This window comes from Gambusia affinis, linkage group LG20 (genome assembly GCF_019740435.1).
Source record: "Gambusia affinis linkage group LG20, SWU_Gaff_1.0, whole genome shotgun sequence".
Taxonomy (NCBI): Eukaryota; Metazoa; Chordata; class Actinopteri; order Cyprinodontiformes; family Poeciliidae; genus Gambusia; species Gambusia affinis.
The window spans coordinates 16,015,746-16,041,496 of NC_057887.1; the positions used below are offsets into that span (position 1 = coordinate 16,015,746).

At 37.8% G+C, this 25,751-nt stretch overlaps 3 protein-coding genes across 4 annotated transcripts; all 3 read left to right on the forward strand.

The window, feature by feature from the left end:
* The first annotated feature begins 4,673 nt into the window (after positions 1 to 4,673).
* On the forward strand, positions 4,674 to 9,350 carry LOC122823009 (CD63 antigen-like). Its single transcript, XM_044102202.1, has 7 exons — positions 4,674 to 5,972; positions 7,229 to 7,417; positions 7,526 to 7,600; positions 7,781 to 7,885; positions 8,680 to 8,817; positions 8,888 to 8,971; positions 9,268 to 9,350. The coding sequence occupies exons 1-7, from the start codon at positions 5,916 to 5,918 to the stop codon at positions 9,337 to 9,339; spliced, it is 720 nt and encodes a 239-aa protein (XP_043958137.1). The 5' UTR covers positions 4,674 to 5,915; the 3' UTR covers positions 9,340 to 9,350.
* Positions 9,351 to 10,201: 851 nt separating this feature from the next.
* On the forward strand, positions 10,202 to 14,974 carry pus3 (pseudouridylate synthase 3). The gene is made up of 7 exons (XM_044101582.1): positions 10,202 to 10,366; positions 10,662 to 11,070; positions 11,446 to 11,723; positions 11,797 to 11,980; positions 12,066 to 12,175; positions 12,850 to 13,022; positions 14,023 to 14,974. The coding sequence occupies exons 2-7, from the start codon at positions 10,663 to 10,665 to the stop codon at positions 14,286 to 14,288; spliced, it is 1,419 nt and encodes a 472-aa protein (XP_043957517.1). The 5' UTR covers positions 10,202 to 10,366; position 10,662; the 3' UTR covers positions 14,289 to 14,974.
* A 432-nt stretch (positions 14,975 to 15,406) lies between these two features.
* Positions 15,407 to 21,787, forward strand: dcakd (dephospho-CoA kinase domain containing). Of its 2 annotated transcripts, XR_006369215.1 has the most exons (6): positions 15,409 to 15,741; positions 16,687 to 16,799; positions 17,267 to 17,470; positions 18,880 to 18,967; positions 20,023 to 20,376; positions 21,172 to 21,787. XR_006369215.1 is itself a non-coding variant. In XM_044101584.1 (5 exons), exons 2-5 carry the CDS (start codon positions 16,688 to 16,690, stop codon positions 20,306 to 20,308), a joined length of 690 nt encoding a protein of 229 aa, XP_043957519.1. In that variant the 5' UTR covers positions 15,407 to 15,741; position 16,687; the 3' UTR covers positions 20,309 to 21,787. The 2 variants fall into 2 exon arrangements, 1 of the variants encoding a protein (XP_043957519.1); XM_044101584.1 differs by having other exon boundaries at positions 15,407 to 15,741; positions 20,023 to 21,787.
* Positions 21,788 to 25,751: the final 3,964 nt, after the last annotated feature.

The following is a 25,751-nucleotide window of genomic DNA, read 5'->3' on the forward strand; positions in this document are numbered from 1 at the left end:
TCATTTCTTTTTTTCAAATAAAAATCTGAAAAGTGTGGTGTGCAGTTGTGTTAACTCCCTCTTACTCAGTAATTTCAGTAGAAATCCAGCTATCCTGCGAAGGTGGCTGAGATTTGATGGAGGAACTGCAAATCACAGTATCATGGTCTCTCTGGAGGAGCAGCAGATAGCCACTGCTCAGGTGGGAAATTCTATTCTATTCTCAGACAACTAAGCAGTGCACTCCAATAATGTCACAAATCTTTTCCACAGCAAAGATGTGCAAAAAATAAAGACTCCAAATGCTCCTTTTCCACTGTTAAACACGGAGGTAGTATTATCATGCTGTGGGGTTGCTTTTCTTCAGCAGGGACATTGCAGTCGGTTTTAATTGATGAAAAAATGGATGAAGGGCTTGAGACTTGGGAAGAAGTTCATCTTCCATCTGCATAGAGATTATGAATATTCAGCCAGAGCTGTACTTTTAATAGTTATTATTAAAATAATAATAATACAAATAATAATAATATTATAATAATAATAATAATTATAATAATTATAATAATGCACGAGAGAAAAGCATCACTTTAGCTCCAAATACTAAAATTTCAATGAAGTTTGTGTTTGCTATGCAATATGAATATTTTTGTCAGGATACATTATCCTTTGTGTTGTTTTAAAAACCATAAATAGGAGAGACATATTTTACTTTCACTTCATTTATTGGAAGGTGCAACTTAAACTGACAGTAAAAATACTGTTAAAGTTTTTCTGCATTTATCTTTATTTAGCTGCTGTGTTCCAAAACAACTCTTATTTATTTATTTATTTATTTATTTATTTATTTAATTAATTATTTATTTCAAGCAGACAAAAGCAAGAAAGAAAAAAATTAAAACAAATCTTCATGCCCAATTGACATGCAATGTTAAATTATCTGTTCGAAAAGGAGCAGGTAAAAGACACAAGATCTTATTATTTTCTGCTCCTCTCATCAACTTATAAACATTTAAATCTCCAAACATCAAATAAACTTAAATTATTTCCACATTACATAATACTCACATTGTCATCTTTAAATATACAGTTAGATAGCTGAAGAAAAAACAGCTGGATGACAAGAGGCCATTATGTAACCCATCTGGCAGCCATTTTTCAACCCACATGAGCCCCATATGTTAATGTTCACAGTGTTAAGACTAAACAAAAAATATACTCCAAAGTGTTTTTAATAAGTAATTGATTGATTCAAATTAACATGATATATAAAAATCCAGACGATTTCTATTTGCTGGTGATTAACTACAAAAAAACTCAATAGCAAATATTGAGGATTTGGAGCGAAATGTAAGTAAAAAATGCATGTCAGAAAACTTCAAGACTACCAGCTGCGTGTGTGTGCGTGTGTGTGTGTGTGTGTGTGTGTGTGTGTGTGTGTGTGTGTGTGTGGGGTGGGTAGGTGGTACCATGTAGCAGCTGGCCATCATTTACTTCAGACAGCAAACATGTCGCCTCGCATCTCAACACACTGATGGATGGATGGAGCAGCCTGAGGAACGATGTAGCTGACATGAAATCAGTCTCTGCAGCTCTGCACAGCCTTGCAAAACCTCAGTTCTGCTCAATTTTGGATGCCTCATTAATCAGGCTCACATATCTTCCCCATAAACAAACCCAATGTAATCTGCTGGAGAAAGATGTTAATTTCTGGAACTATCTCGCATAAATACAATAACGTTCCGCTCTTCCTTTCATGTTCATGTTCAAAAGTGAGTTGTTTGAGTTTTCCCCTGTTTCTCTCTTTATTTCAGGAGGTTTTTATCATTTTCTTTGCAAAAACAGATCTACGATAAAGTTAGTCAATTATGTTTATCTTGTATCTTGTTTGAATGAAAAATCTATTTATCTATCCTGCAGTTTATTTATCTCCTGGTATACTGGCAGGGAGATAAATCTGAAAAATTTGTGTATGTGCATGCTGAAATTTACACTAAACTGATTTCCTGGGCTTTTCCACTCATTTAATCACTAATAAAGGAATTAAAAAATTGAGTTATTTATTGTTTTAAAGTGCTTTGTGCTTTGACAGGAATTATCCTTACCACATAAAAACATTTCAAAGTTTTGACCAGTTCTTTGGAATTCCAAACAGGAAAAGCATTGCAGCGTGGGAAGGACACAGTCCTTTCTGAGTGCTCCAACTATGGTAATGATTTAACTTCCTGTTCTCATGGAGTCCTTCAAAGACTCTCTGTAAGTCATTATCCGTCTCATTTCCAGAAACTTGGTTCAACACTTGGGGACTCCACAATAGTCCATCAGTCCAAGACAATGAAACAAGGAGCAGACTTTATGTAAGGGATGTGTCCTTGTATCTGCACGTAACTGACTCGAGGCGTGTTCAAAATGCGCCCCCTTGTGGAGGACGTTTCAACCTGGATGGTTGTCCACGGTCTTTGACCTGAGTGAAGTTGCCCCCCTCCTCCCCCCGCCTTCTTCAAATTACACAAAATTGAAGTCAAAGGTTTGTGTTACGTTTGTACAGCAAAAAATTTTGTTTGTGGCATTTCAAAGATGTGAAGAAATGTTTCTAGAGGTCATGAAAGGACAACCAGCGCCACATTCTTCAAATCAGACAACTCGACTACGTTTGCGCACTGGTTTTTGCTGCACAAACCACCACAAATGTAGCTGAGTTGACTGACACCTGTTTTATTTGATTTCATCAAATAAAACAACCAGCCCAGTTCAAAAGGGCTGGTTGACCTTTTGAACTTTACACTCTCATTAATATCTTCAAAGCCAAAGTGGCACAAACGAAACTTTTTGCTGCACAAACCAGGACAAACCTAACACAAACATTTGACACCAATTTCTGTCTGATTTGAAGAAGGTGTGGGGCCAACTTCACTCAGGTGTCTTATTGCCATTGTCATTAGGTTGAAAGCATTTGTGGCAGCAAGAATATAATTTTTTTTTTTTTTTTTTTTTTTTTACATATAATTCACTTTTAAAACAAATATTTTATGACTGATTTTTTATTTATCTGCTCAATCATAAACTGAACAATTAAATTTTTATTAAGCTTAACAAAATAGTAGGATCTTTGTAGAAAACAGTTCTGTAAGTTATTGTAGATACAAACCATAAACTTTGTACTAGCCGACGTTCTGATGCAGCCTAAACTGCAACTATCTTAAGTGATATTGTTTTTAACTGTTGTGTAATGCAAGCTAATAAAACTTCAAAGAGCTGGGAAGGAGAAAATCTCATGAGTTTACAGAAAGGACTTGTTTTGCTGCCATTAAATGAGCCTCTCTACACAACTTTGTACCATATTTGGCCTGTGCTTTTTGGGATCAAATTCCTGAATCAGCTAAGGACGAATCTGTTTAGGATAAACATTTAAAGTGGAGACTGATGTAATTCACTAGTTGATAGGAAACCGTTTTTCCTACCAGCTGTGGATTTCTATAACTCTTTTAGAGTTATCACGGGCCTCTTCTAATTGATTGTCAATGTTTAAAGTATGGAATATTATTTTATAACCCAATATTCTCAAAACCGATCCATAATTTTATCCATCGCCTGTCTGTTCCTTGGTCATCATGATACTGTTTCTTCACCAATGTTCTCTAACAAATATCTGAGGACGTCACATAAGAGCTGAGAGTAAGTTACACACAGGTGGGCTTAAATTTCTATTTGAAAATCATGTATCACTTAAGATTACTGATGATGATCCACTTCATATTTGTCCACCACAGAAAATCACACTAACTTACTTAGCTTGCAATTGTAATGTAACAAAATACTGTATTTTTCTGACTATAAGCCGCTACTTTTCTCCCACCATGCAGCTTTGAACCGTAGGCTCATAGCCCGGTGCGGCTTTTCTGTGGATATTTCTCCAACCACCAGGGGGCTCTTTAGCAGGAAGTGAATCATTGGAAGTCAAAATTGGAAATCAAAGAAGAAAGCGCAAATTTTCATTTAGAACAAGCACATGCTAGGAGCAGGCACGGCGGAGAAATGTCTTCACACTCATACCCCCTTCATGGAAACAGCATAAAGAAATTCATATGATGCAACTTTTTAAAGTTCTGGCAGAACAGATTGATAGCGGCGGAGATACCAGCGGCTTGGTGCGGCTTATATATGTACGATTCCAGTTTTTTCCCCCCGGAAAATACGATATATTTAAAACAAAATCGTAAAATTTTAGCACTTTTTATAGGCCAAGTAAGATATATGCTGAAAATAGAAAATACACAACAGAAAAAATTACACTAAATTAAATTACATCAACATTTGGGATGTAACTGATTAATGAAATGGGATTTAATAACAGAAACTCCACAAAGAAGGCATGATAATACAAATCGGATCTCTCTGGTGCTGTGTTACTATTTTGGGATTTTATTGATGGAGAATATTGGGAAGTTTATTGTTGTTTTGTGATTGTTTCTGGTACTTTATCAAATAAGACGATGTGTGATTAATTACAACAATTGCATAAATGTTGTTTTTGTGCGATCTTTTCTACATTCAGGATTCTAACCTGGTAAATACAACTTTGTGTTATAGCTGTAATTCTGTTTGTTTGCCACAAAGTAAAAGGAAAACTGACAGAAACTTCCTCCAGGAAAAGTGATTTAATTATTTTTATTTTTTTTCCCAGAGGTTGTGGTCCCCTCTCAGGCGACTGAGCCTGGCTTATGCTCTGAGAAAATCAGAAAAAGAACACTGAGGAGATTGAAGCATAAGAAGATCTGCAGAACAAAGAAAATCCATGGATCCCCGGAGCAAATTCAGATGGAGACTGCTGTGTTCAGGCTGGAGGCCTCAAGTCTTTTCCAGACTTGAGGAGTTGGACCAGGTTTCCTGCAGATTCTCAGGAGCCAAATGCTGGAGAAAGAGTTTAAGCTGTTGCAAAGAGAGAAAAATCCCATGTTTTCTGAAGAAACTACATGTATTGCAAAGTTTCTGTAATATCAATTCTCATAAATATGATGTAACACATCCAACATCTGGCCATTAGCATCTGGCCATTAGACTGGATTAGAACCCGGCTTTTTCTTGACACTGCAAAGTAAGCAAGATCATAAAGAAAAGTCACAAAGAATCCGTAACAACCCGTTTATTTCAAGACTTTTGGTCACATTTTTAGTAACTGTGAAGGTACCTGTATGTTAGATGGCAACAATTTAGGTAACAACACATTTGTTGTTGTTGTCAGGCATGCCAGGGAAAAATAATTTGCCATTCTACCATCACAAATATAAACTTGTGGAGTTTGATAGGATTTTAACAGGAACAATTTCCTTTGGTTAAATCTGATTAAGGTTGAGCATTTCAGGAACAAACCCCCCAAACTGGGCCTGATGTGATAGAGAAGATGAGAAACTGGAAAACCCCCTCATGATAAATACAGTAGAGGATCTGTTATGCTGCGGGCCTGTTTCTCTTCCATTGGAACCTTGTTGTAAAATTTGTTTGAAACTGCCAGAATGTGCTTGTAGTTTTATATTTCTGTCTGATTATGTCACTTCATGCATAAATTACTATTGCTCTAAGTTGAGTAACTACATTGTACTACTGCCTGACAAAAATAAGTTGAAATAATACTGCTCTCAGTTGTGTGCAATGTTTTCCTCCTAAATGGTTCACCAGACAAAGACAACCAGCAAGATTTCAAATGAGCAACATCTTTAGTTTAGCTTGCGTGACGCTACAATGCAAATGTATTAAAAGGAGTCCTGCCTTTTGATCAGATACGTCTGTTTAAATGTAATTAAGCCACTTCTCATTTTCTTACAGCTGAACGATAGTCGCACAGAGCAGCTCAGAGAGACCGTGAGCTGCTGTCGACTGAGGAGCGTCTAAAGCTTTTCTGTTATTTCAGTTCAAGGCAACATAGAGCTAATTGTTTCACTATGTGTTCTTTCTGCAGCATCAAATGTTGGTTCATTTTCTTCAACGGCATCATCTTGGTGAGTGCTGCCAACAATTGTACTTTTCAAGATTACCATAAGGAGATGCACTGGTCAAATTTATTAATATACAAAGTAATCGTAAAAAAGATCCGAGTTAGAAGGGAGAAACAAAAACCTGCATATTTAAGTGACAAGCATGTCATATTTTACAGGAAAAATGATGAGAATGCACCACATGTTTAGTAAATACAGCACTGGAAGCAGATCTTGACATCGACTTGTCTGAGGAAGTTCTTAAAAAGATGAAAACGCTAGGATTAAGGTGAAAAGGAGAGCTCTTCTGTCATTTCTCCTAAAAAATTTAAATATTATTCTAGGTCTGGTGGTTTTCTATAAATGAACAAAGTGAAGGGGACAAAATTCTGAAATAATGTATTAGTCCGCTTCACAGTTAGTTAAACTGACAGGACAGACCAAGCTTAATTAAAAAGTCCCAAATGAATAACTTGAAGACAGAGTGTAAGCTTGTGACCCTTTTTGATTTCAGTGTAACTTTGTACAATTTAACAGATAAGTTATCTATTTATCTGGGCTCTTTTTCACTTGTCCATATTTTGGCATAAGGAATGGTTATATAATGTGACAAAAAAACCTCAGTCTAAGAGTTATTTTGGCTACACTTAAGATTTATTTTCATAAACTGTGAACTGCTTATAAAGTTTTAATAAGATGTCAGAAGCCTTAAATTGTGTAAAAATGTGTTCATTAAAAGCCAGAATGTGAATCAAAGGCAGGCTTTACATCTCCCCTTGGGAGAATACACAAAAGAAGCACATCTTTAGCTACTGCATTTATGGAGCTTTAGGAATTGTTACAGTCTAAAAAAATGTTTTTAATAAATAAAAAAAATCAAGTCATGTTTTTACATAACAACTTCTGATTGGCTAATCAGGCAGCCATGACGTCGCCACCCCTCAGAAGAACAAAAGAACATTTTTGCGTTTATTTTTACTTAATTTATCAATAAAGTAGTTCGTAGTGAGAATGACAATAAATTTCATTTCTTATTTTTCTCTTCCACTAATCCTGAGAATATTGTTGATTCTAGATCTACACTATACATCCTAAAAACATGTGCAGAAACCTTGAGATCCTTCTGTTTTTTTTCATAGATTACTCAATAAGACGGTAAAATAATAAATTTTTCGGATTGAAATTTGATAGATTAACAAATTGACTACTAGACCATGAGCATTATCTCATCTTAATATTGCAACAGCAGAATTCTTAGGTGTTTCGTTTTTGTCCTTCAGGCATCTGGGGTCGCCCTCATCACGATCGGAGCGCTCCAGTACTCCACCTACTCGCAGATCGGCACTTTTGCAGGGAGCAGCTTGTCCAAAATCGCCATCGTCCTCATTGCAGTGGGCGTCATCATCACCCTTGTGTCCCTTTTGGGACATTGTGGGGCATTCCTGAATAATTCTTCCATGGTGTCTTGTGTATGTACCAAATATTCCAACATAGTTTCAAAACTCTCTTTGTTAAATGTGACTCAAGTCAAGTTTATCTAAACAGACGATAAATTTTTCTGTTTCTTGGTGGATTAGTTCATCTGCATCCTGATAATCATCGTCCTTTTGGAGATATTTACAGGAGCTGCTTTTTATATATTTCGCAGCAGGGTGAGGCACTTTAATTCTTCCTTCAGGAAATTATTTTTACATCAAAGTACAAAAAACTGAAGGATGAATCTGAAGATATCTTTAATATCATATTATATAAAAAACATGATAGTACCTTAAATAAAAGTAAGTGCTTGTGCCATCATGGGCTTATGTTGAGCTCTGATCTTTTTTCTGCAGACTGCCCTCCTGCAGATGAACAGCGGGATCAACACCCAAGCTCGGGCCGCGGTCTACGAATACAGACCAGAGGACAGACACGCCATCAACAGGATTCAGGAAAAGGTGATCAACAACACTGGGAGAAACGGAATAGAAATGACCTTTATTGTCCCTCACTGAGGGACCAGCAGCAAAGTGAAAGACAAACAAAAGCATGCAGATTCATCCTCCTATTACTTCCTGTCGTCTTCTTTGTTGTTTTCACCAGTAGTAAAATTCGGCTGTTGATCACATGGCTCGAGTGAAGCGGAAAAAGTGTTTCCATTGTAGTTTTGCAAAATACAATTACTAAGGTTCTGTTGAAAAACCACCTCATCCCAGCGCAAAAACTTTTGATTAAAAACAAGTTTGAGTTTGGATTTTTTTTCTGTCCAAATTTGTGTTTTTGTAATTGAAATTTGCGCATTTCAGTGGTTAATGGAAGCTCTTCAGTTCAGTAACAGCTTTATGCCTGGCCAGGGGGTCATTGTCCAACAGTGATGTTGTCTTTGCAAGACTCCTTCTGTCTCCCTCCACATTCACTGGGTAAAAGGGGCATCCTAGCACAGAGCTGATCTTCCTGAGGAGCTGTAACTGCTTCCTCTCAACTGTAGACAAGGGATATTTAACAAAATATCAGGCGTGTGGTTGTGTTCAATTTTGAAAGGATTAGAATTAATTTAAACTTGTGCATCCATTTTTTGTTCAAATGTATTTTTAAATCCACATAATTGCAATGAAGTTATTCATACCAATTGAGTGCATGAAGACTATTCCTTTCTTTTTTTTTCCTTTTTCAAAACTGACAAAATGTAATTTATGCATTTAGGATGTAACCTCTAACTTTTAACCTTCCTCTACTTTAACTTTTGCTGCAGTTCAGCTGCTGCGGCGCCGACGCTTACACCGACTGGTCCAGAAGTCTGGGCTGGGGAAACCATGAAGCCGTGCCAGATTCCTGCTGCCCGGAGAAGAGAGAAGGCTGTGGACACGACAAGGATAAAGCTCACAAAAAGGTCTGCTCTGCTGAGATATTTCAGCTGAAGAGTCTAACCACATTTAGTTAAACTCTGTCTTCTTCCTCAGGGGTGTATCTCAGCTATAAAGCTCTTCCTGTTGAAGAATCTGGTGTGGGTCGGCGGTGTTTGCATTGCTCTTGGAATCACAGAGGTGAACTGCTTATAAAGTTTTAATAAGATTTCAGAAGCCTTAAATTATGTAAAAATGTATTCATTAAAAGCCAGAATGTGAATCAAAGGCAGGCTTTACATCTCCCCTTGGGAAAATACACAAAAGAAGCACATCTTTAGCTACTGCATTTAAAATGTACATTTTACCTGGTAGGATTCTGCAAAAATCGGACTCCAGTCTTACTCAGTTATATTATTTTAAAAGCTAAAGCAACTCCTTAGGCATGCTACATTATTTTATTCCCAGCGTCTAACTCCATCTTTTCCCCGTTGCAGGTGTTTGGCGTGATAGTCGGCGTGTGCCTCTGCCTGGACATTAAACGCAAAAATTATGAGAATATTGACTAATTCATCATCACAACCATCTTTACACATCAACAAACAAACTAATAAACTTGTTTGATCATAATATATATTTTTGTTTCATGTCATTATGTGCTCAAAAACATTCCCCTTACTTAAACTTCTTCAGTCAATAAAGAGCCTAAAAAAGAAATCTGATCCATATTCTATATTAATTTTAAACTGTTTATCTGTTAGTTCTTTCTAAGAACAGAGCTCAAATCAATAGGTTGTACAGATTAAAGGTTAATCCATTCATATGATGAATTAACCTACTTAGCAAAATAAAGTCAGAGTTGAAAATTTGTTCAAATCTTAAAAGAAAAAGAACAATTTGAAACTTGGCCAAAGGTTCACTTCTTAGGGTTCTTCTAACCAGCAGAAACAGAGAGGCTGTGCACAGATGACAGATAAAGGACAATACGAGAAGAAAACTTGTTAAAAGCAACACAAGACTTAAAGGTGGTGTGAACTGTAGATATTTACCTTCAAAAAACCACAAACACAAAGCCAGAGCTGCAAAGTAATGGCTTAGATAAAAAAATATGTATGTGCTACAACGATCCAATCAAAGTCCAAACCTAAATCTAAATATGTCCCAAGATTTTAAAACTGGTATACTTTATGAAAATGATGATTTGGGACAAGGTATAGTATTCTCACACAAAAATAATGCACACATAACAAAATACTCAATTCTAGATAAACACATGGACTCTGTGTGAAAAGCATTTCCTGAACTGTACATTAAGAAGAACACACTGAAAGACAACATTTAACAATGAAAGTTTAGATCTGGAACATCAAAAAATCTCACCTTAATTTCCTACCTCAGCTTCATAAAACAGTCCCCTGTCCTATTCCTTTTTTGAGTGGTTTCATTGTGAACTACACTTCCCAGAATCCTCTGCGGCCCGAACGTCCGCTTGCTAAAGTTGTCCGACTCCATGTTAGCAACAACACGGAGAGTAGCGTGCTCGTTACAGCAAGCCAAAGATTTGTTGGAAAGTGGAGATTTAACGGGAACATAAAGGTAATTTCTTAAATTTATAGAGGTAAAAGTTAGAGCTTGTGTTACACTTTTTAAATCCTGTTTCTATACATTTTATATTAAGCTAGCAGCCTTGTAGCAGTTCTGAACTGCGAATGAACTTTTAAGTAGGTTTTTCTAACAACTTGATGTATTCAGTAAATGACATTAAATGTCAGTAGTATATTTTCTTCATGCTAAATCCCAACATTCCATGTTATCTGTTTAACATTTGGAATCCCAATAGTTTTACGCGAATGTATGTTTCGTATTTTTATCTTTCCATCTATCTACTCAGCATGTCAGGTGATTTAATTCAGAGGATAAAGCTGTTGGAAGATGAACTGGAAAAGCTCAGGTCGCAGCTGAAGGAAAATGCTGGAGGAGACATGGGAATAAATTCCTGTTCACCCCCCAGTGAAAGCTCAGACTTCATGATGTCTGATGGAAACACCAGGCGCAGCAAGAAGAAGTCAGGCAAGAAGCGCCCCTTTGACTTCAGCTCACACCCCCGGCGCCATGTGGCTCTGAAGCTGGCGTACCTGGGCTGGGCCTACCAGGGCTTTGCTGTTCAGGACAACACGGACAACACGGTGGAGGCCAGGCTGTTTGAAGCGCTGCTGAAGACACGACTGATTGAGGACCGACAGAGCTCCAACTATCACCGCTGTGGTCGAACTGATAAAGGAGTCAGTGCTTTTTCTCAAGTGAGTTTAATGTGATGAAAATTACATTAAATGCTCCAGATGCCTTCTAAAACGCATACAAACTCGTTTATTTTAAACATTATTTATTCAATTTATTTAATGTGACAGACAAACGCAAAATGGTTTTTCTAATACAAATAAAACGCGCCCCCAAACTCAACGTTTACACTCTCACTTGAAAATGGTTGCAAGCATATGCGCAATTATACAACAATTATACAAAAAGTGAATTTTACCTGATAGGTCTCCTTTAAAGTTTGTGTTTGTAAACAGACAAGATATGGAAAATTTCAACGGGTAATAATTTTTTTAATGCAGCTGTATGTCTTCTGCATGGGCTTTAACTAAATGATAACTGATCTCTCTGTTTCCCAGGTTATAACCATTGACCTGCGCTCCTCCCAGTTTTGTGGAGGACTTGGCGTAACCCTCCCTGAAAATCTCGATCTCGGCACCAAATCAAAAGCTTCCTCGTCTGAGCTTCCATACGTGAAGATGCTGAACAGAGTTTTGCCGCAGGACATTCGGATCTTGGACTGGGCAGCCGCAGAGCAAGGTTTCAGTGCGCGTTTCGACTGCCAGTCCCGCACGTACCGATACTACTTCCCCCGAGGGTCGTTGGATGTAGAACTGATGGCAAATGCTGCAAAAAGGTGAGTGTAAAACTATAAATGCTGATTTCACCCCATAATTTTTCTAATATAAAGACCTTTTGGTGCTCAACAGATACGAAGGAACGCATGACTTTCGCAACCTGTGCAAAATGGACGTGGGGAATGGGGTCCTGCAGTTTGAGAGGACCATCTTGTCGGCCTCAGTCAGGCCTTTACAGCCCCAGCAGGTTTCCAGCGCAGAGCAATGTGATCTGTTTGTGTTTGAGATCAAAGGTTTAGCCTTCCTTTACCACCAGGTAATAAGAGCTTAACACTCAGGAGAAGCCGGTGCATCCCTTTAAGTAGGGGGTAAGTTGCAACTAACCATATGTCCTGCTGCAGGTACGTTGCATGATGGCGGTGCTTCTTTTGATAGGACAGAAGCTGGAAGCTCCGGAGATAATCGATCAACTCCTGGATGTTGAGAAAAACCCCAGAAAGCCTCAATACAGGTGACAAAACAACGACCAGTTGGCACTTGGGCTGTTTTTTGCTGGTACAAAGAAGAATTAAGGTTATTGAAGCACCTTGAGTTTTTTGTCATCAGAAAACGTTCAGGGGGATGTGCTGTGGTGGCGCAGGGATTTGGCACAACCCACATATGGAGGCCTTAGTCCTCGACATGGCTGTCGCAGGTTCGATTCCAGGCCTGCCGACCTTTGCCGCATGTCTTCCCCTTCTCTCATTACCCACTTTCCTGTCAATTAACTATCAAATAAAAGCCACTAGAGCCAATAAAACCATTATGAAAAGTTCAGGAGCTCTTCTTTTTTAAACTAGTGGAAACAACATCAAACTAACAATGTTTTAGAATAAAAGAATAGCCTTAACCTTTATTAAGTAGAATAGTAAGAAAAAAAACCTGAAATAAATAAATAAAACCCATCTAAGATGATGTTTATCATCTGGAGGTATTTAAAAATGTACAGAAATCCTTGAACTTCCTGCTGAACCTTTGCAGCCAGGCCTGAAGAGAACCTTGGTAGAAGCACGAGCCTCTTTTTTGTGACCCAGTGGGCTTGCTGTAGAGCCACCACTGCTCTGCATCAAATAAAGACAGCAGAGGTGTTTTGATGCGTCTTTTAACAGGAGATAATTTGCATAGGTTTGTTCTTCTGGCTTGCAGCATGGCAGTGGACTACCCTCTGGTTCTGCACGACTGCCACTTCGATGGTTTAACCTGGCAGCAGGAGGCGGAGGAGGTTAGCCACGTCCTGTCGTCGCTACAGCGACACTGGACACAGAGCGCCGTCAAAGCCCACGTTCTGCTCGGGATGATCCGGGGTTTGGAGGAGAGAGGTGAGCTCTATGTTAAAAATAATAATAATTAAAAAATAATCTAAATTGTTGAAACTTTTTTTGATGCAGCTAAACAAACAGACATGGAGATCGAAAACTACTTGCTAGATTCTGGTCTAATGAAATCCCACTGATGGTGTGAACGCATGCCGGTATTTTAAAGAAAACAAGATAATAATGCACCTAAATTATGGTTTGGACCGTTGCAAGCTTGCAGGTGTTGTCAAAACATTTATGAACATTAGAAACTGTTCTTTAGACCCTTGAAACATTAGAAAATACTTGGCATTTTATAGGAAAATATTACCAATGTAGCTGAGTTATTTGTAGCGCAAACACATAGTTATTCTTCTGTTTATTGTTCCCATCAATGGGTTTTGAAACCAAGCACTGGATATGTTCTTCCATATCCAGTGCTTGGTATAAAGTGTTTTCACCCTTTGAACTTTCTACATTTTTACAATATAACTACAAACCTCAATGTGTTTTATTGAGATTTTGTGTGATGAATCAACTCAAAGTAGCACATTATTATGAAGTGAAAGAAGGATGTTGTTTTTTGAGGGGCCATGCTGGTTTTGTACAAATGAAATTCTGAATAGGTTTGTGTGGTTCAGTTGTCAGCTCCCTTTATTTTGATACTTTTAGATAAAATGAATTACAACTAATTGCCTCTATGTGGATCACATGTTTTTTCTTAGAGCAAAAAACTTTTTTGTGCGGGAAGGAAGGGCAAGAATTTAAGTTTCTTGGTGTGTACCGTTTGCAGACACTTGGCAACAAAACACTTTATTATGAAGTTTTTTTTTTGATTGTGAAATGATAAAAATATGAAAAGGTTCAACAGCGAAAAATACTTCTGCAAAAATACCGTTGTCAACAGAACCAGCTTTAAAAATGAAAAGAGAAAAATCACGGAGTCGTTTTAGCAAAGTCCAAATGAATGCAATGAAACGGTATTGAGTCATGTGCAAATTGGGTTCCTGCTCTCAATCCACAGGTGGTGTTTCTTCCAACCACTGCTGGTTGGTGGAAGGCAGCAGGCAGAAAAATTACCGACCGCTGCTGGAGCGTCCATGCTGTGAGAGCCTGGAGTCCCGAATAAACCACTTTGTTAAGAGAGGAAGACTGGAGCGAGAGGAAGGAGAGAACGGAGATGAAACGATTCACAGAGGGAAAAAATCCAAACACTCTTACAATGCCTCTTCGCCGTCTGCTTCCTCTGAGATTCCAAAACAAACCGTGGAGCAGAAACTAGAGGATTAACTTTCTGTTTTCCGGGACAATGACTGACTTGCAGGATTTAATTTTGTTAATTTAAAAAAATTTGTTTTCTTTTCAGGAACGTGGTTTAATTTTTTCTACTGTTGTTTTTATTTGTGCAAGCATAGGCTTGGCTTCAAATTAAACATACCATTGAGGTAATTCTTATTTTCAGTTATTTTCTTTTAGGGAAGATGACTAAAAAATTATTTAAAGTAATCCTCAAAGAAATTCAACTTGCACTGCAAAAATCTCCTTCCAGTACTGTGTTATTACACTGTGTTTATGAGGCCAAAAGAGGCATTGGACATTGAAATTCCTGCAGTATCATCAACTTAAGTAAAAATACCACAGTTTGAGGGTATTGACAAGAGAATTAAACAGAAAAATAATAATTATGATAAATCTTTTCCAACCTTTAAGCAAAAAGGCAAAGTATGTTCCTAAATTTATGATACTTTCAATAGCCTTTTTACAATTTTGATTAATGAACTAAATCTAGAATAGAAACCTAACTTCAGTTATTTAAGTTAATTAAGTCATCCAAAAGGAGATTATAATCAATTTTTCTGGAACTAATAAAAATGTTCTTTTTGGCATTTTACACTTAGAGGATATATAATTATTTAGGCATTTAGTCAGTTTATTTCATGTGACATCAGTTAACAGGTACCTGGTGGAACTGCAGTCCACAGACTTTATCATAGCACTACTTCTCAATCCAATGGTTCTTGTAATTAGCGTGAAGAAGTAGCATTATTGTGATGAAGTAGGCGTGGCAGTAGGAGCTTCTTAAAGAGACAGAGGATAATTTCCATACGTCAAATTGCAAAGTCAGAGTTCATGTTTCGTATATACAGCCATTTTATAACAGCTAAAGATAGCATAGTTATTTAATTGTACTGTAAAATATCATTATGTGCCATGAAAATATATAATAATCCCCCCTTTTTATTTTCTAAAACTGTGCTTTCCGTATAATTAAGCTAATCGTACTAGTGTTTTGCGTTTAATCTACAAATTCTTAATTTAGCCTAAAAGCTAAGGTATAAATATTATTTTAATTTATTTAAGAATAAGCGCCTCAATATTAGGACAGGCGGAACTAATATTGATACAGGGAGATAGCCCGGGGTCATATTTAGGTTGCCCTAGGAAAACTAATAGGCTACATTGCTAGCAGTAAATAGGGTGGAAGTTAGAATATAAAACCAGCGGTATCGCGCTATAAATTTACATCCAACCTGTTTATTCGTCTTCAGCTCCGACTGAATTATTTTGAAAATGACGACGGTGTCGTTTGGTCGGATATTTGTGGTTGTTTTAACTTGATAAACACTGTTGCTAACGTTAGCCTGTTAGCATTCCTGGCTGTTTTTAATGCTGCAGCACCGTGACCCTCCCCGGATTTCTACTGTACCTCAACTGGTTTGACGATTCTCTAACTTTGAAAAAGGTAAATATTAAAAACAATGAGACATATTGACTGACTTAACGGTTGTGATTTATTATCAGTGGGTCTGTAATCAGTCATTGAGAAAGCGATTAATTGTCTGTCTTGAGCAGTTCATATTCTTCACGGTTTTAACTATGTATTCACTCGAGATTAACTTGGTTTATAACAATGTTTGGACCAGTGAAACCAGTTAGCCAGTTATGCAGAAGCGAGATGGTACATAATATGTGGTTCTCTACTTTTCCAGCAGGGGGCGGATTGAATGTTGGTATTTTGAGAATTTTTTTGTCTGATATAGTAAAAATTTGAATTTGAATAATTTCTTGGATGGATATTTTTGTACTTTTATCTGAGTAAAACTATGATGAAGTACTGATATTCTTTTTAGGTACTTTCTGTTTTCTTTAGCATGTGGAAAAATTCACCTTTTTTCAATGTCAGTTACTTGAAGTCCTGTGTTTTTTACAGTACAATGCATGTTAACATATTAAATTTAAAAAAATTTGGTATTTATAATTATTTTCTCTCAATTTCTCATGAATTAAGATGTCTATGTGGGCCGAGATTTTCAAATGGTCAATTTCTTTAGGTCATTTAAAAGGCTTTGAAGGTAATATTTACATTTTTCCTTCACTATCACTGATGTATAAAAGCATTCCCACAGCATGATGCTACCACCACCATATTTCACAAATGAGAGGCTGCGTTCAGGGCAATGTGCTACATCTTTACCCTGGTGTAGTTTCTGTTTTTTTTGGGGGGTTTTTCTGAGGGTTTTATTCCTGAACAGTTGGATGCAACCTGCAATCCATTTAAGTATTAACGTAGTCATTAAGGTCTTTTTTTATGTTTAAATTAATTTTAGAGGTTTAATTTCAAAATTGTCAAAAGAAAAGAGTAGATTGTTGTTAATCGTGAATGCACCTTTCTGTGTGTGTTCCTCAGGATGTTCCTGGTGGGACTGACCGGGGGGATCGCCTCGGGGAAAAGCGCGGTTTCCTCAATGCTACGGGAGCTCGGCTGCCCTATTATAGACGCAGATGTGGTGGCCAGGAAAGGTAGAGTCGGCGTCTCTTGCTCTGTTTGCTCAATATCAACCAATCGTGTCATCCTCTGGAAGTCTTCTTCAGGCAACTTTCTCTCAAATAAAATGAATTCATTAAGACAAATGCTTGGAGAGAGCGTTATGAATCATGAAGGATGTCTCCTCTGACTCCAGGGATGATGTCTTAGTTATGTAGAGAAGATTATAAAGGTTACAGAAGTGGGTGAGGAGTGTGTTGCTGTGTGTATGAAATAAAACGAGGGATTATGCAAATTATATAATTACAAGCAAGTGATGAATCTGTGGCAAAATTGTATAAAATCCCACCCCTGTAGTGTTTACTCTGCTACCGCTCATGTTTAATGAACCACTCTGGTTATTTCTTTAATATTTTATGCATGTATGTAATAAATGAACTGTTTTACCTGGTTAAACTTGTGACAGCATGACCATAAGTTTCATCCTCATCCTCTATATCAGTCGTGGAGCCACACACTCCTGCCTACTCCCGGATCGTCTACCACTTTGGGCACGAGGTTCTGCTGGAGAACGGGCAGATTGACCGGCAGAAGCTCGGCCAAATCATCTTTGCCCATGAAGAGAAGAGGAGGCTGCTAAACTCCATCACACACCCCGAGATTCACAAAGCGATGCTCAAAGAGATCATATTCTACTTCCTGAGAGGTGAGGATGGTTTGTGCCTCATTTTGGAATTTATAAACAAACATAAATAAATCACTGTACAGATGCATCTCTATAAATTAGAATGTATATGTAAATTGCCTTGAAATGTCTATATTGTTGAGATACACATCTAAAATATGTATATCTCAGATGTTACAGAGTGATGCATCTCTAGTTTTCTTTTTTTTCTGAGCATTTTGATGATCCTGGTTTCCAGCTACCTAAAACCTAATTTCTTACAGGCAGCTTCCAGAAATGTCAGCTGCCTGTGAGTTAAAAAATAAGATGCATTTGAAAGCTATATGTAAAGGAAAAAAGACTAAATCTTTCTAAAGTAAAAATACTTATTGCCTCCCTGTTTATGTCTGAATAATTAACAGGTGCCTGAAGCATTTACTGTTTGACGTGTTGCTTGCTTTTTGTTGCTGGTTCTCATTTAAGGAATAACTGTGCTGACACCTTTTCTGAAAATCCCGTTTGTCGAAAAAGTATGAGAATGACATAAGACATTTAAGAAAAAAAAAAGAAATAAAAGAAATTATAGTAAAGTTTTTCCACATTGAGTGGTCAGGTCTCTGTCTGCATGAAGTGTGTCACCTCTGGTGTCTCTCAGCTTCATTTTGACAAGACTCTGACTCTCAGTGGGGCTCAGGTCCAGTCAGATTGCTCTCCAATTAAGCCGTGATGCCCTGGTGATTAAAGCTGATATTTGGCAGCAGGACCGGATGAGTTCAGTTGGAAAATAAAATCTGAATCTTCATTAAGTTTATCAGGAGAGGGAGCAATGAAGTGCTCTAAAGTCTCCTGTGAGAAGTCTTTGTTTACTAATAAGCTGCCACGGATCAACATCAGCTCTTGTCATGCCTCCTAAAATCTTCACTGACTGTAGAAACGTCACACTGGACCTCAAACAGCTTTTATTTTGTGTCTCTTTGCTCCTCAACCAGACTCTGGAACCCTGATTTCCACATGAAATGCAAAATTGACTTTAACTAGAGGAAACAAAAAAAGTCACGCTGCCCTTTTTATTTGTGGCGCTTGTTTCTCCTCAACCACTTTTTTTCTTCTACTGAACTTTCCAGTAAAAAGCTTCTATAGAGCACAATATGAGCAGCTAGTTTTATGGCTCACCCTCATTGTTTACTGTGTCAGTGATTGTCTGTTGGAAAGCTGTCAAATCAGCAGCATGTGGAGACCAAGACAAAACATTTTTGTAATAAAAATTGGTTTATTGATTTTATTACTCTAAAGTAAAATTCAAATTCAGAAGAACAGACTAATGGAATTTCTTTTTTTTTTAATTGAATCATCCAGATTTACTAGTATCTTGCTCCACTCTGCTCTGGTTTGCATTCAGAGTGGAAATGTGCTTTTATATTAACAATTTCTGATCCAAAATGACTCCCCAGGTTACCGATATGTGGTCTTGGATGTTCCCCTCCTGTTTGAAACCAGACGTCTCACCAAGTTTTTGAACCACACCGTGGTAGTTTACTGGTAAGATCACTCCTAAACCGGCTTCGTATTTGAAAGCTTCAGATATTTTAAGGTTTGAATTTAACAATCGCATTAAACCCGTTGTTAGCCGTGCTGGTCCTGTGCCGTAAGCTCTTGCTCGCTGTTTTGTTAAACCTAAATATTTCAGATCATCAAACTTTTTAAGTTAACACAAAAGGCAGTTTTTGTTTATTTATTAAAAGAACATGTCTATCTCTAACAACATGCTGTTTATTCTACATCGCCTTCTGTGTTAGTTTATAAATTAACGGTGGTAAACGGCATTCAAAGGTTTTGGAAAGGTGGGTTTAAATTCCAGGAGACACAACTAGGATGTGTCCAAAATCAGAGACGCTCCACATTTGAAGCCCATTGAAGTTACAGCAATGTGACGTAGGCTGTCCAAATCTGACGACGCCTCAAAATACATCCAAAAATGCGCCTTTCATTTCCCTGGTTGTGAAGGACAGGTCTAGTTTATTCTTCACAGCGCCCCCTATCCAAAGATTTGTTTCATTTCAAATCTGAGATTTTTGTTCTTGTAACAACAGCTGGACTTCTAATGACCACAGAAGTGTGCAAATTGGAATAATGAAAATAGACTTGATCAGTGGAAACATGCCCATGTCGAAAAAACTTTCTTTGATTAAAAAAATTTGTGTGCTGGAATGATGCTGTATTGAAATATTTTCACATCACACTAATCACGCGATCCAAGACCGGATGTGACTGCTGATAGAAAAGATGAAGAAAACCACAGGAAGTGGCAGGAAGATGATGATGGCGTAGCATGTTTTATTGTGACTTATTGCATGAACAAACTTATTTGCGTGTGATTTTAATTGCGTTTCTTATTTAATGGAAACACCGCAATTGCGTTCCCCCCCCCCGTTATTACCGAAATATCAACAGTTTTGTGCACATTTGTAATGGACCTTTGATTTGTAATCAACCTATCTTTATTGGATATCAGGTTACTTGTTTGATCTTAAACATTTCGTGGCAAAAGCAGAAATGGGAGTGATCTTTAAGAGGAAATCTGTAACCCTCCATAGTGACCCTGCGACCCAACTCCAGCGCCTCATGCAGAGGGACAACCTGACCCAGGAGCAGGCCGAGCAGCGCGTGGCAGCGCAGATGCCGCTCAACGAGAAGCGCGGCTTGGCCAACCACGTCATTGAAAACTCAGGCAGCCGAGAGGAGACCCACAGGCAGGTCCTGCAGCTCCACACGAAGCTGGAGGACTCCATGGACTTCCTCTTAGTGAGGGTGATCGCCGTCGCTGCCACCGCTGGTCTGAGTGGAATGCTGCTCTACGCGGCCAAGCTGCTGTTGTCCTAACAAAGGAAACGGAGGAGGATGAGAAGAACAAGTCTAAAATGGGGAGCTGCGATTGGAGTCGAGTAAAGGCAAGTCGAAAGTACTGATGCGGTTTTCTGTGAAATTAGTTTCACAGCACCTACCACTAACAGCGCAGCAGTGTGGCGCTTCATGTTGACAGTTAACACAGACCTAGAAAAACTCTCTGACAAATGGGGCTTAGTGTAAAGAATGCAGTTTGTTCTGGCTTTTCTCAGCAAGACTAAACAGTGAAGTTGATGAAGTAGAATCTCTTAATCGAAGCATAAAAATAATTTTGCTATGAATGCAAAACAACCAAAAGTTTACCCACTTTTTAAAACATGTTTAATTATTCAAATTGGACAGTGGATGATGTGCCACATTCAGCGTTCCTTTTCATTTGAAAATTAAAATATCTTTTAATAGCTGCTATCTTTTAATCCAGATTTTAAGTTGTCATTAATTTGGCACTAACTCACTTTATATTTTTAGCTAAATGTTGGTGCTAGCCCCCCACCAAAAGTATGTTTTTAAAGTGGAAATTATATTAAAGAGCAAAGAAATTTCAAGGTGATGCATTGAGAGCATGTAGTGATTGTATAATGATGGGATATTTGACAGAATGTAATTGACAATCCGGTTTTTTTCCTCACTGGGAACAGTAGGAATTAACAGATTTAAGATTTATCACTGTATTTTCTTACACGTTGCATGTTCTGTTGAAGTAAAAATCTGTAATTGTATTTTGTTTTTGCACACTTGTAACTCAAATGTTTGTAACCTCATATGTGTAACTTAAATATAACAGACCACACCACTGTAAAAATGTCTCAGTGCATTTGGTTGTTCTTGTGTTTTAACAGATGTCTCTGTTAATGCTGGACACCCAAAGAGAACTTGGAAGTTGAAGCTTAAACGTGGGGAGCTCCCCCTGGTGGCCGGCGTAGTTCTGCCTACAAAAATGTAAAACGTACACAAATGGTTTTAGCTCTTGCGGTTGAGATGTGCAAGAAAAAAGCTTACCAAAATGATGGCCATTTAAAATCTTATTTCCATAGTGTTGTTTTTTTTTTGTATAAAAAGCACTATAATTCCATGCACATTGTTATTTTTAATATTTGATTGGAAGAGTTAAGTTAGGATGATAATTGTTTTGCTAGTTTTTAAAGTGTTTGAGTGAGAGATTTTGAAGTGCCAGTATTTATTCTTTGGTATTGAGCTATCATTTAGGGATTGGGAAAGTTTAAATGTAATGTAAAAAAAAATCCAGTGTTCTGTTCTTAGAAGAAGTTAAATCAGAGTAGCAAATATTCATATTTTACACCTAAAGTCTTAACTTGACACTGAAACCCTAGAAATGAACATGTGTAAAATCCAATGGTCCAAATCCAAATGTTTACCGATGCTAAATAGCACAAACTAGTGAGTTTGATGTCACAAAAGTAAACAAAACAATTCATAAATGTAAAATTCTACTCAGATATTGGTTGTTCTTTGCCTGTTGTGTGAAACTGCACTCCATCCCTGTTACTCTTATTTGCAACACCTCATCAGAGCTTTATGAGCCTCAGCTGACAAATTAGTTAATCTCTCTTAACATAAAGCACATCAACCTTCAGTCAACTTTTATGTCTTCTAAGGACAGGGCATTCTTCGGTAATTGTTTCCAACAGGAGGATGTGTAAGTGACGGCTCTTCAGGAAAACACACACAGCTGAATTTACTGGACACATGTGAATGATGTCCTTGCTGTTGTCCACATTGAGAGCCTGGATATAAAAATTCAGGCCCACAGGCAGGTACGGCTGCATCATTTTGGCACAGAGGATCAACCAGTCTATGTGGCTCACTTGGCTCCATCTGAAGCCATCTTTGGTCTGCTTGCTGTTTTTAATCAAGACGCCGCTGCGTTAATGCAAGCTGACTTGGGCTGAGGCATGCGGGGGCAGTCATCTGAGCTTGGACACATACAGAGAAGAGAAAAATCACATGGAAGAATGCATAATAAGACTGGCAGCATAAATCACACAATTCCATAAAAAAGGCCTTTTTTTTAGTCATACATACACATATATACCTACTTTTTAAAAAAACAAAAAATGTAATCCCACCCTCGTGTCCCACAGATGTATTATGGTTTTGCTTTTTTGTCACACAAATCTTTCTTTGTTTCTTTGCTTTTTCCGCTTGTCGGCTTCAATCACCATTGCTGTCCACCAAAGGGTCCTCTGTCGCCGTGGTGACACACATGGGATTCCCCAATAGGAACCCTGAATGTGGCACATTTGGATTTAGTGTCCCCTACCCTCCTTAAGGGCTTGGAATAACCTCAATTAAAAATCCCCAAAACCAGATTCTCAAAAGTTCCCAGTTCATTAGATTTTAATATTACGTTCAAGAAAACTTAAAAAGCCAAATTATGCTTCAAACAGACCTTTACTCTGCATTTTTATATATTCTGCCACAAATTCAACAAACTGATCTTTTTTTTTCTGATTTAATTTGAGCTCTCCTGACCTTATGACAGACAGTTTTTTGACTATGCATGTAGCTTAACATACCCTTAGACATCCATCCAGCTGTTGCTGTAGCAATGGTTCCTGCATCTAAACAACTTGGTGGACTCACATTTTTTGTGCCTTACCTGTCACTCTATTGCACTTATGGTTCCAGCTGGAAACCCAAAACAAATAGTTAAAGTGTAGTCTGGACATCGAGAAAGTATTTACATCATTGAGGCAGAGATGAACTTTATGGAGTGGGCGGCCCAGACTTTAATCTGATAGGAAACCAGTGAGGGGACATTAAACATACCGGTTCTGAATTTTAACCAAGAAATAATAAAAAAAATGTATTCTAGAGTCACAGCACAGATGTCAATCTGCAGCGGTTTAAAGACTAGATATTAGTAGAATGACTCAAACAAAAGTTAGATCTTTAAGAACTGTTCAGTTGATTCAGTAAATTTTGGTGCTTTAGAGGAAAAATGTAGATTTACTTTCAACATAGCAAGAACAAATCAGATCAATTTTTCATCATGTTCTCCTTAGAGTAAACTTAAAAATTTCCAGGTATGGAAATAAAAGCTATTACAAGCACGTTGAGTTTTATCCACTTTTTTTTTAAACAAACTACTGTTATTCTGAACAGAACAGCACACAGTAAAACATCCTGATCCTAGTGATTTACTTGGTTCAGCAAGCAGACAGCTGCTCATCCGTCTCTTGATCAGACAAAGACCAGAAACGGTGTGAAAAGCAGACTATATTTATGCACCAGCAAGTGTGACTGCTTTAGGGAAAGATGGGCGGTGATGCTTTGGTCTGAATGTAAAGTGGGTTTAATTCTGAAGGCGTTAAGCTAAGAGGAGGAGAAAACTTCAAAGATCCATTGTATCACAGTGTAAAGGATGTCCCGCTGCTTTAGAGTCTGTAATGGGTCTTTTCTAGGAACAAACCAAATAATTTACTAATGGCAGGGGGTAAATGCTTGCATAATGTCACCGTCACGTTCAGAGTTGGCCTATGGCGCCATGCGGTGTCAACATTTTGTAATCTCTTGTCTGAGTGGGTTTTCATCATCTCTCATGCTTATATTACTGCCAAACAATAACGGAGTGTAGCTTTGTACATTATCTAATTGCTACAGCATGATCTAACTGAAGTGTTTGTAAGGTGTATTTTGACTTTGGATCCTGATTTAGGAGGTTAGGTTTTAGACAATACTCCAATGGTCCAGAGGATTGTATGTTTTCAGAATCCGTCATAGTGACACCACCAGTGATTTAGCTCTTATTTTAGAAAATATTCTGTTTTATTACTGAGTAAATAGTGGCAGAAATAACTAAAATTTGTATTGGTGGAGGTGTCAGATGTAAGGAAACTAACCTGCTCTTTTAAAAGACCTTTAAAACAAACAAAAGCTTTTTTATCACTGATCAGTTTTATCAAACTTTAGAAATTCTGTTCTAGTTGCGGTTTTATTATACGGGTAGATTAACGTCTGCCGTCAAATACCCATGGCCCTGCATGAGTGGTGGTGTGATGGACTGGAAGAATGGGTGATTAACAGGCTTGTGCAGCACTTGGTGGCATGCTGAGGATTAAATCCAACCATTTGCATCAGTAATGCTGGAACAGGGACATACTGTGATACTGTGTGGTAGAGGATCACTGAGTGAGTTAATCTACAATCATGCCGATGCCATAAATTCAGTAATTATTCAGTTACTAACTTTAGATGAGGCACAGCTGTAATTGTTTTTGGACATTATTAAGTCTAATAATCACCTCCAGGATTATTAGACTTATTTATTTAACTAAGACTTTTCTCTTAGACATATGAAGCAAGTACCCAGTGGTTTTCACTTTAATTAATGTAAATTTGATCAGAATTAGAACTGTACTGTCCACAATGATTGTAGGAGGAAGATGTAGTTCTTGCCTTTAGTAATTATACGCTGGACCACTGAAATTATTTTCCAACTAACACTGCTGTGGAAATTCAGATGGAGCAGTGTATATCACAAATAAAGCCTTCAGTTACATCATCTCTTCTTGCAGGAAGCTCTGGTCAAAATGGTGAAATAAACTAAAACAGTTTAATTTAAAGGCGTCATCAGAAAAGTTAATGGAAGAAAAAGACAGAAATATATCAGTCACAAGCCTGAATACAAAAAATGGACAAATGTGAAATATTTAAAACATATGTCAGTTGTTTCCATGCTTTTCTACTTTATAAGAATAGATATTAGTGTGTCGTAATTTGATTTTATTAACTTGAAGCAGGATTAGGTACTAAAACAGTATCCACATTTTGAAAATCTCACAAGGACTGTTCAATGTTCAGATGGTGGAAAAGCTGTGGCACAACTTCAAAACTTCCCACCTCATGAGGAAACATGGCGGAGGTCACATTATGCTGAGGGATTCTTTTCTTCAGCACGGGCAGGAAAACCTGCCAGAAATTATGGATTGAGTTAAATAAAGCAATGTAGGAAGACAACCTTTCAGAAGCTGCATCTGTTTTCACCGTTCACTGTGACAACGATGAAAGCATCTTATTAGTTGAGCTTCACGTTTCAATTCCTTGAAGAATCGTTGTATTTTTAGGCAGTTTAATTTTCTTTAGATTATCTAGAGCAGTTAGAAACAAGAAGAAATTACAAAACATGTGCATCCTCTCCCTTCACGCAAAAGCCCCAAATGCAGCTCGACACCAACAAGTAGAATAAACTAGCCTGAGAAACTGCAGCAACTGCAGTGCTCCTGAACTCTGGCATCTAGTGTCATACTGGGGAAAGGGACACTCGCAGCACTTCCATAGTCTAATGTCAGGCTGCATCCACGAGGCCGTGGTGAGGTGAAGAGACAGGCAACACGCCAGCGGAGCATCTCCAGCAACATGACTCAACCTGTCCGCACGCGTTAGCCCGGCTCAGTCA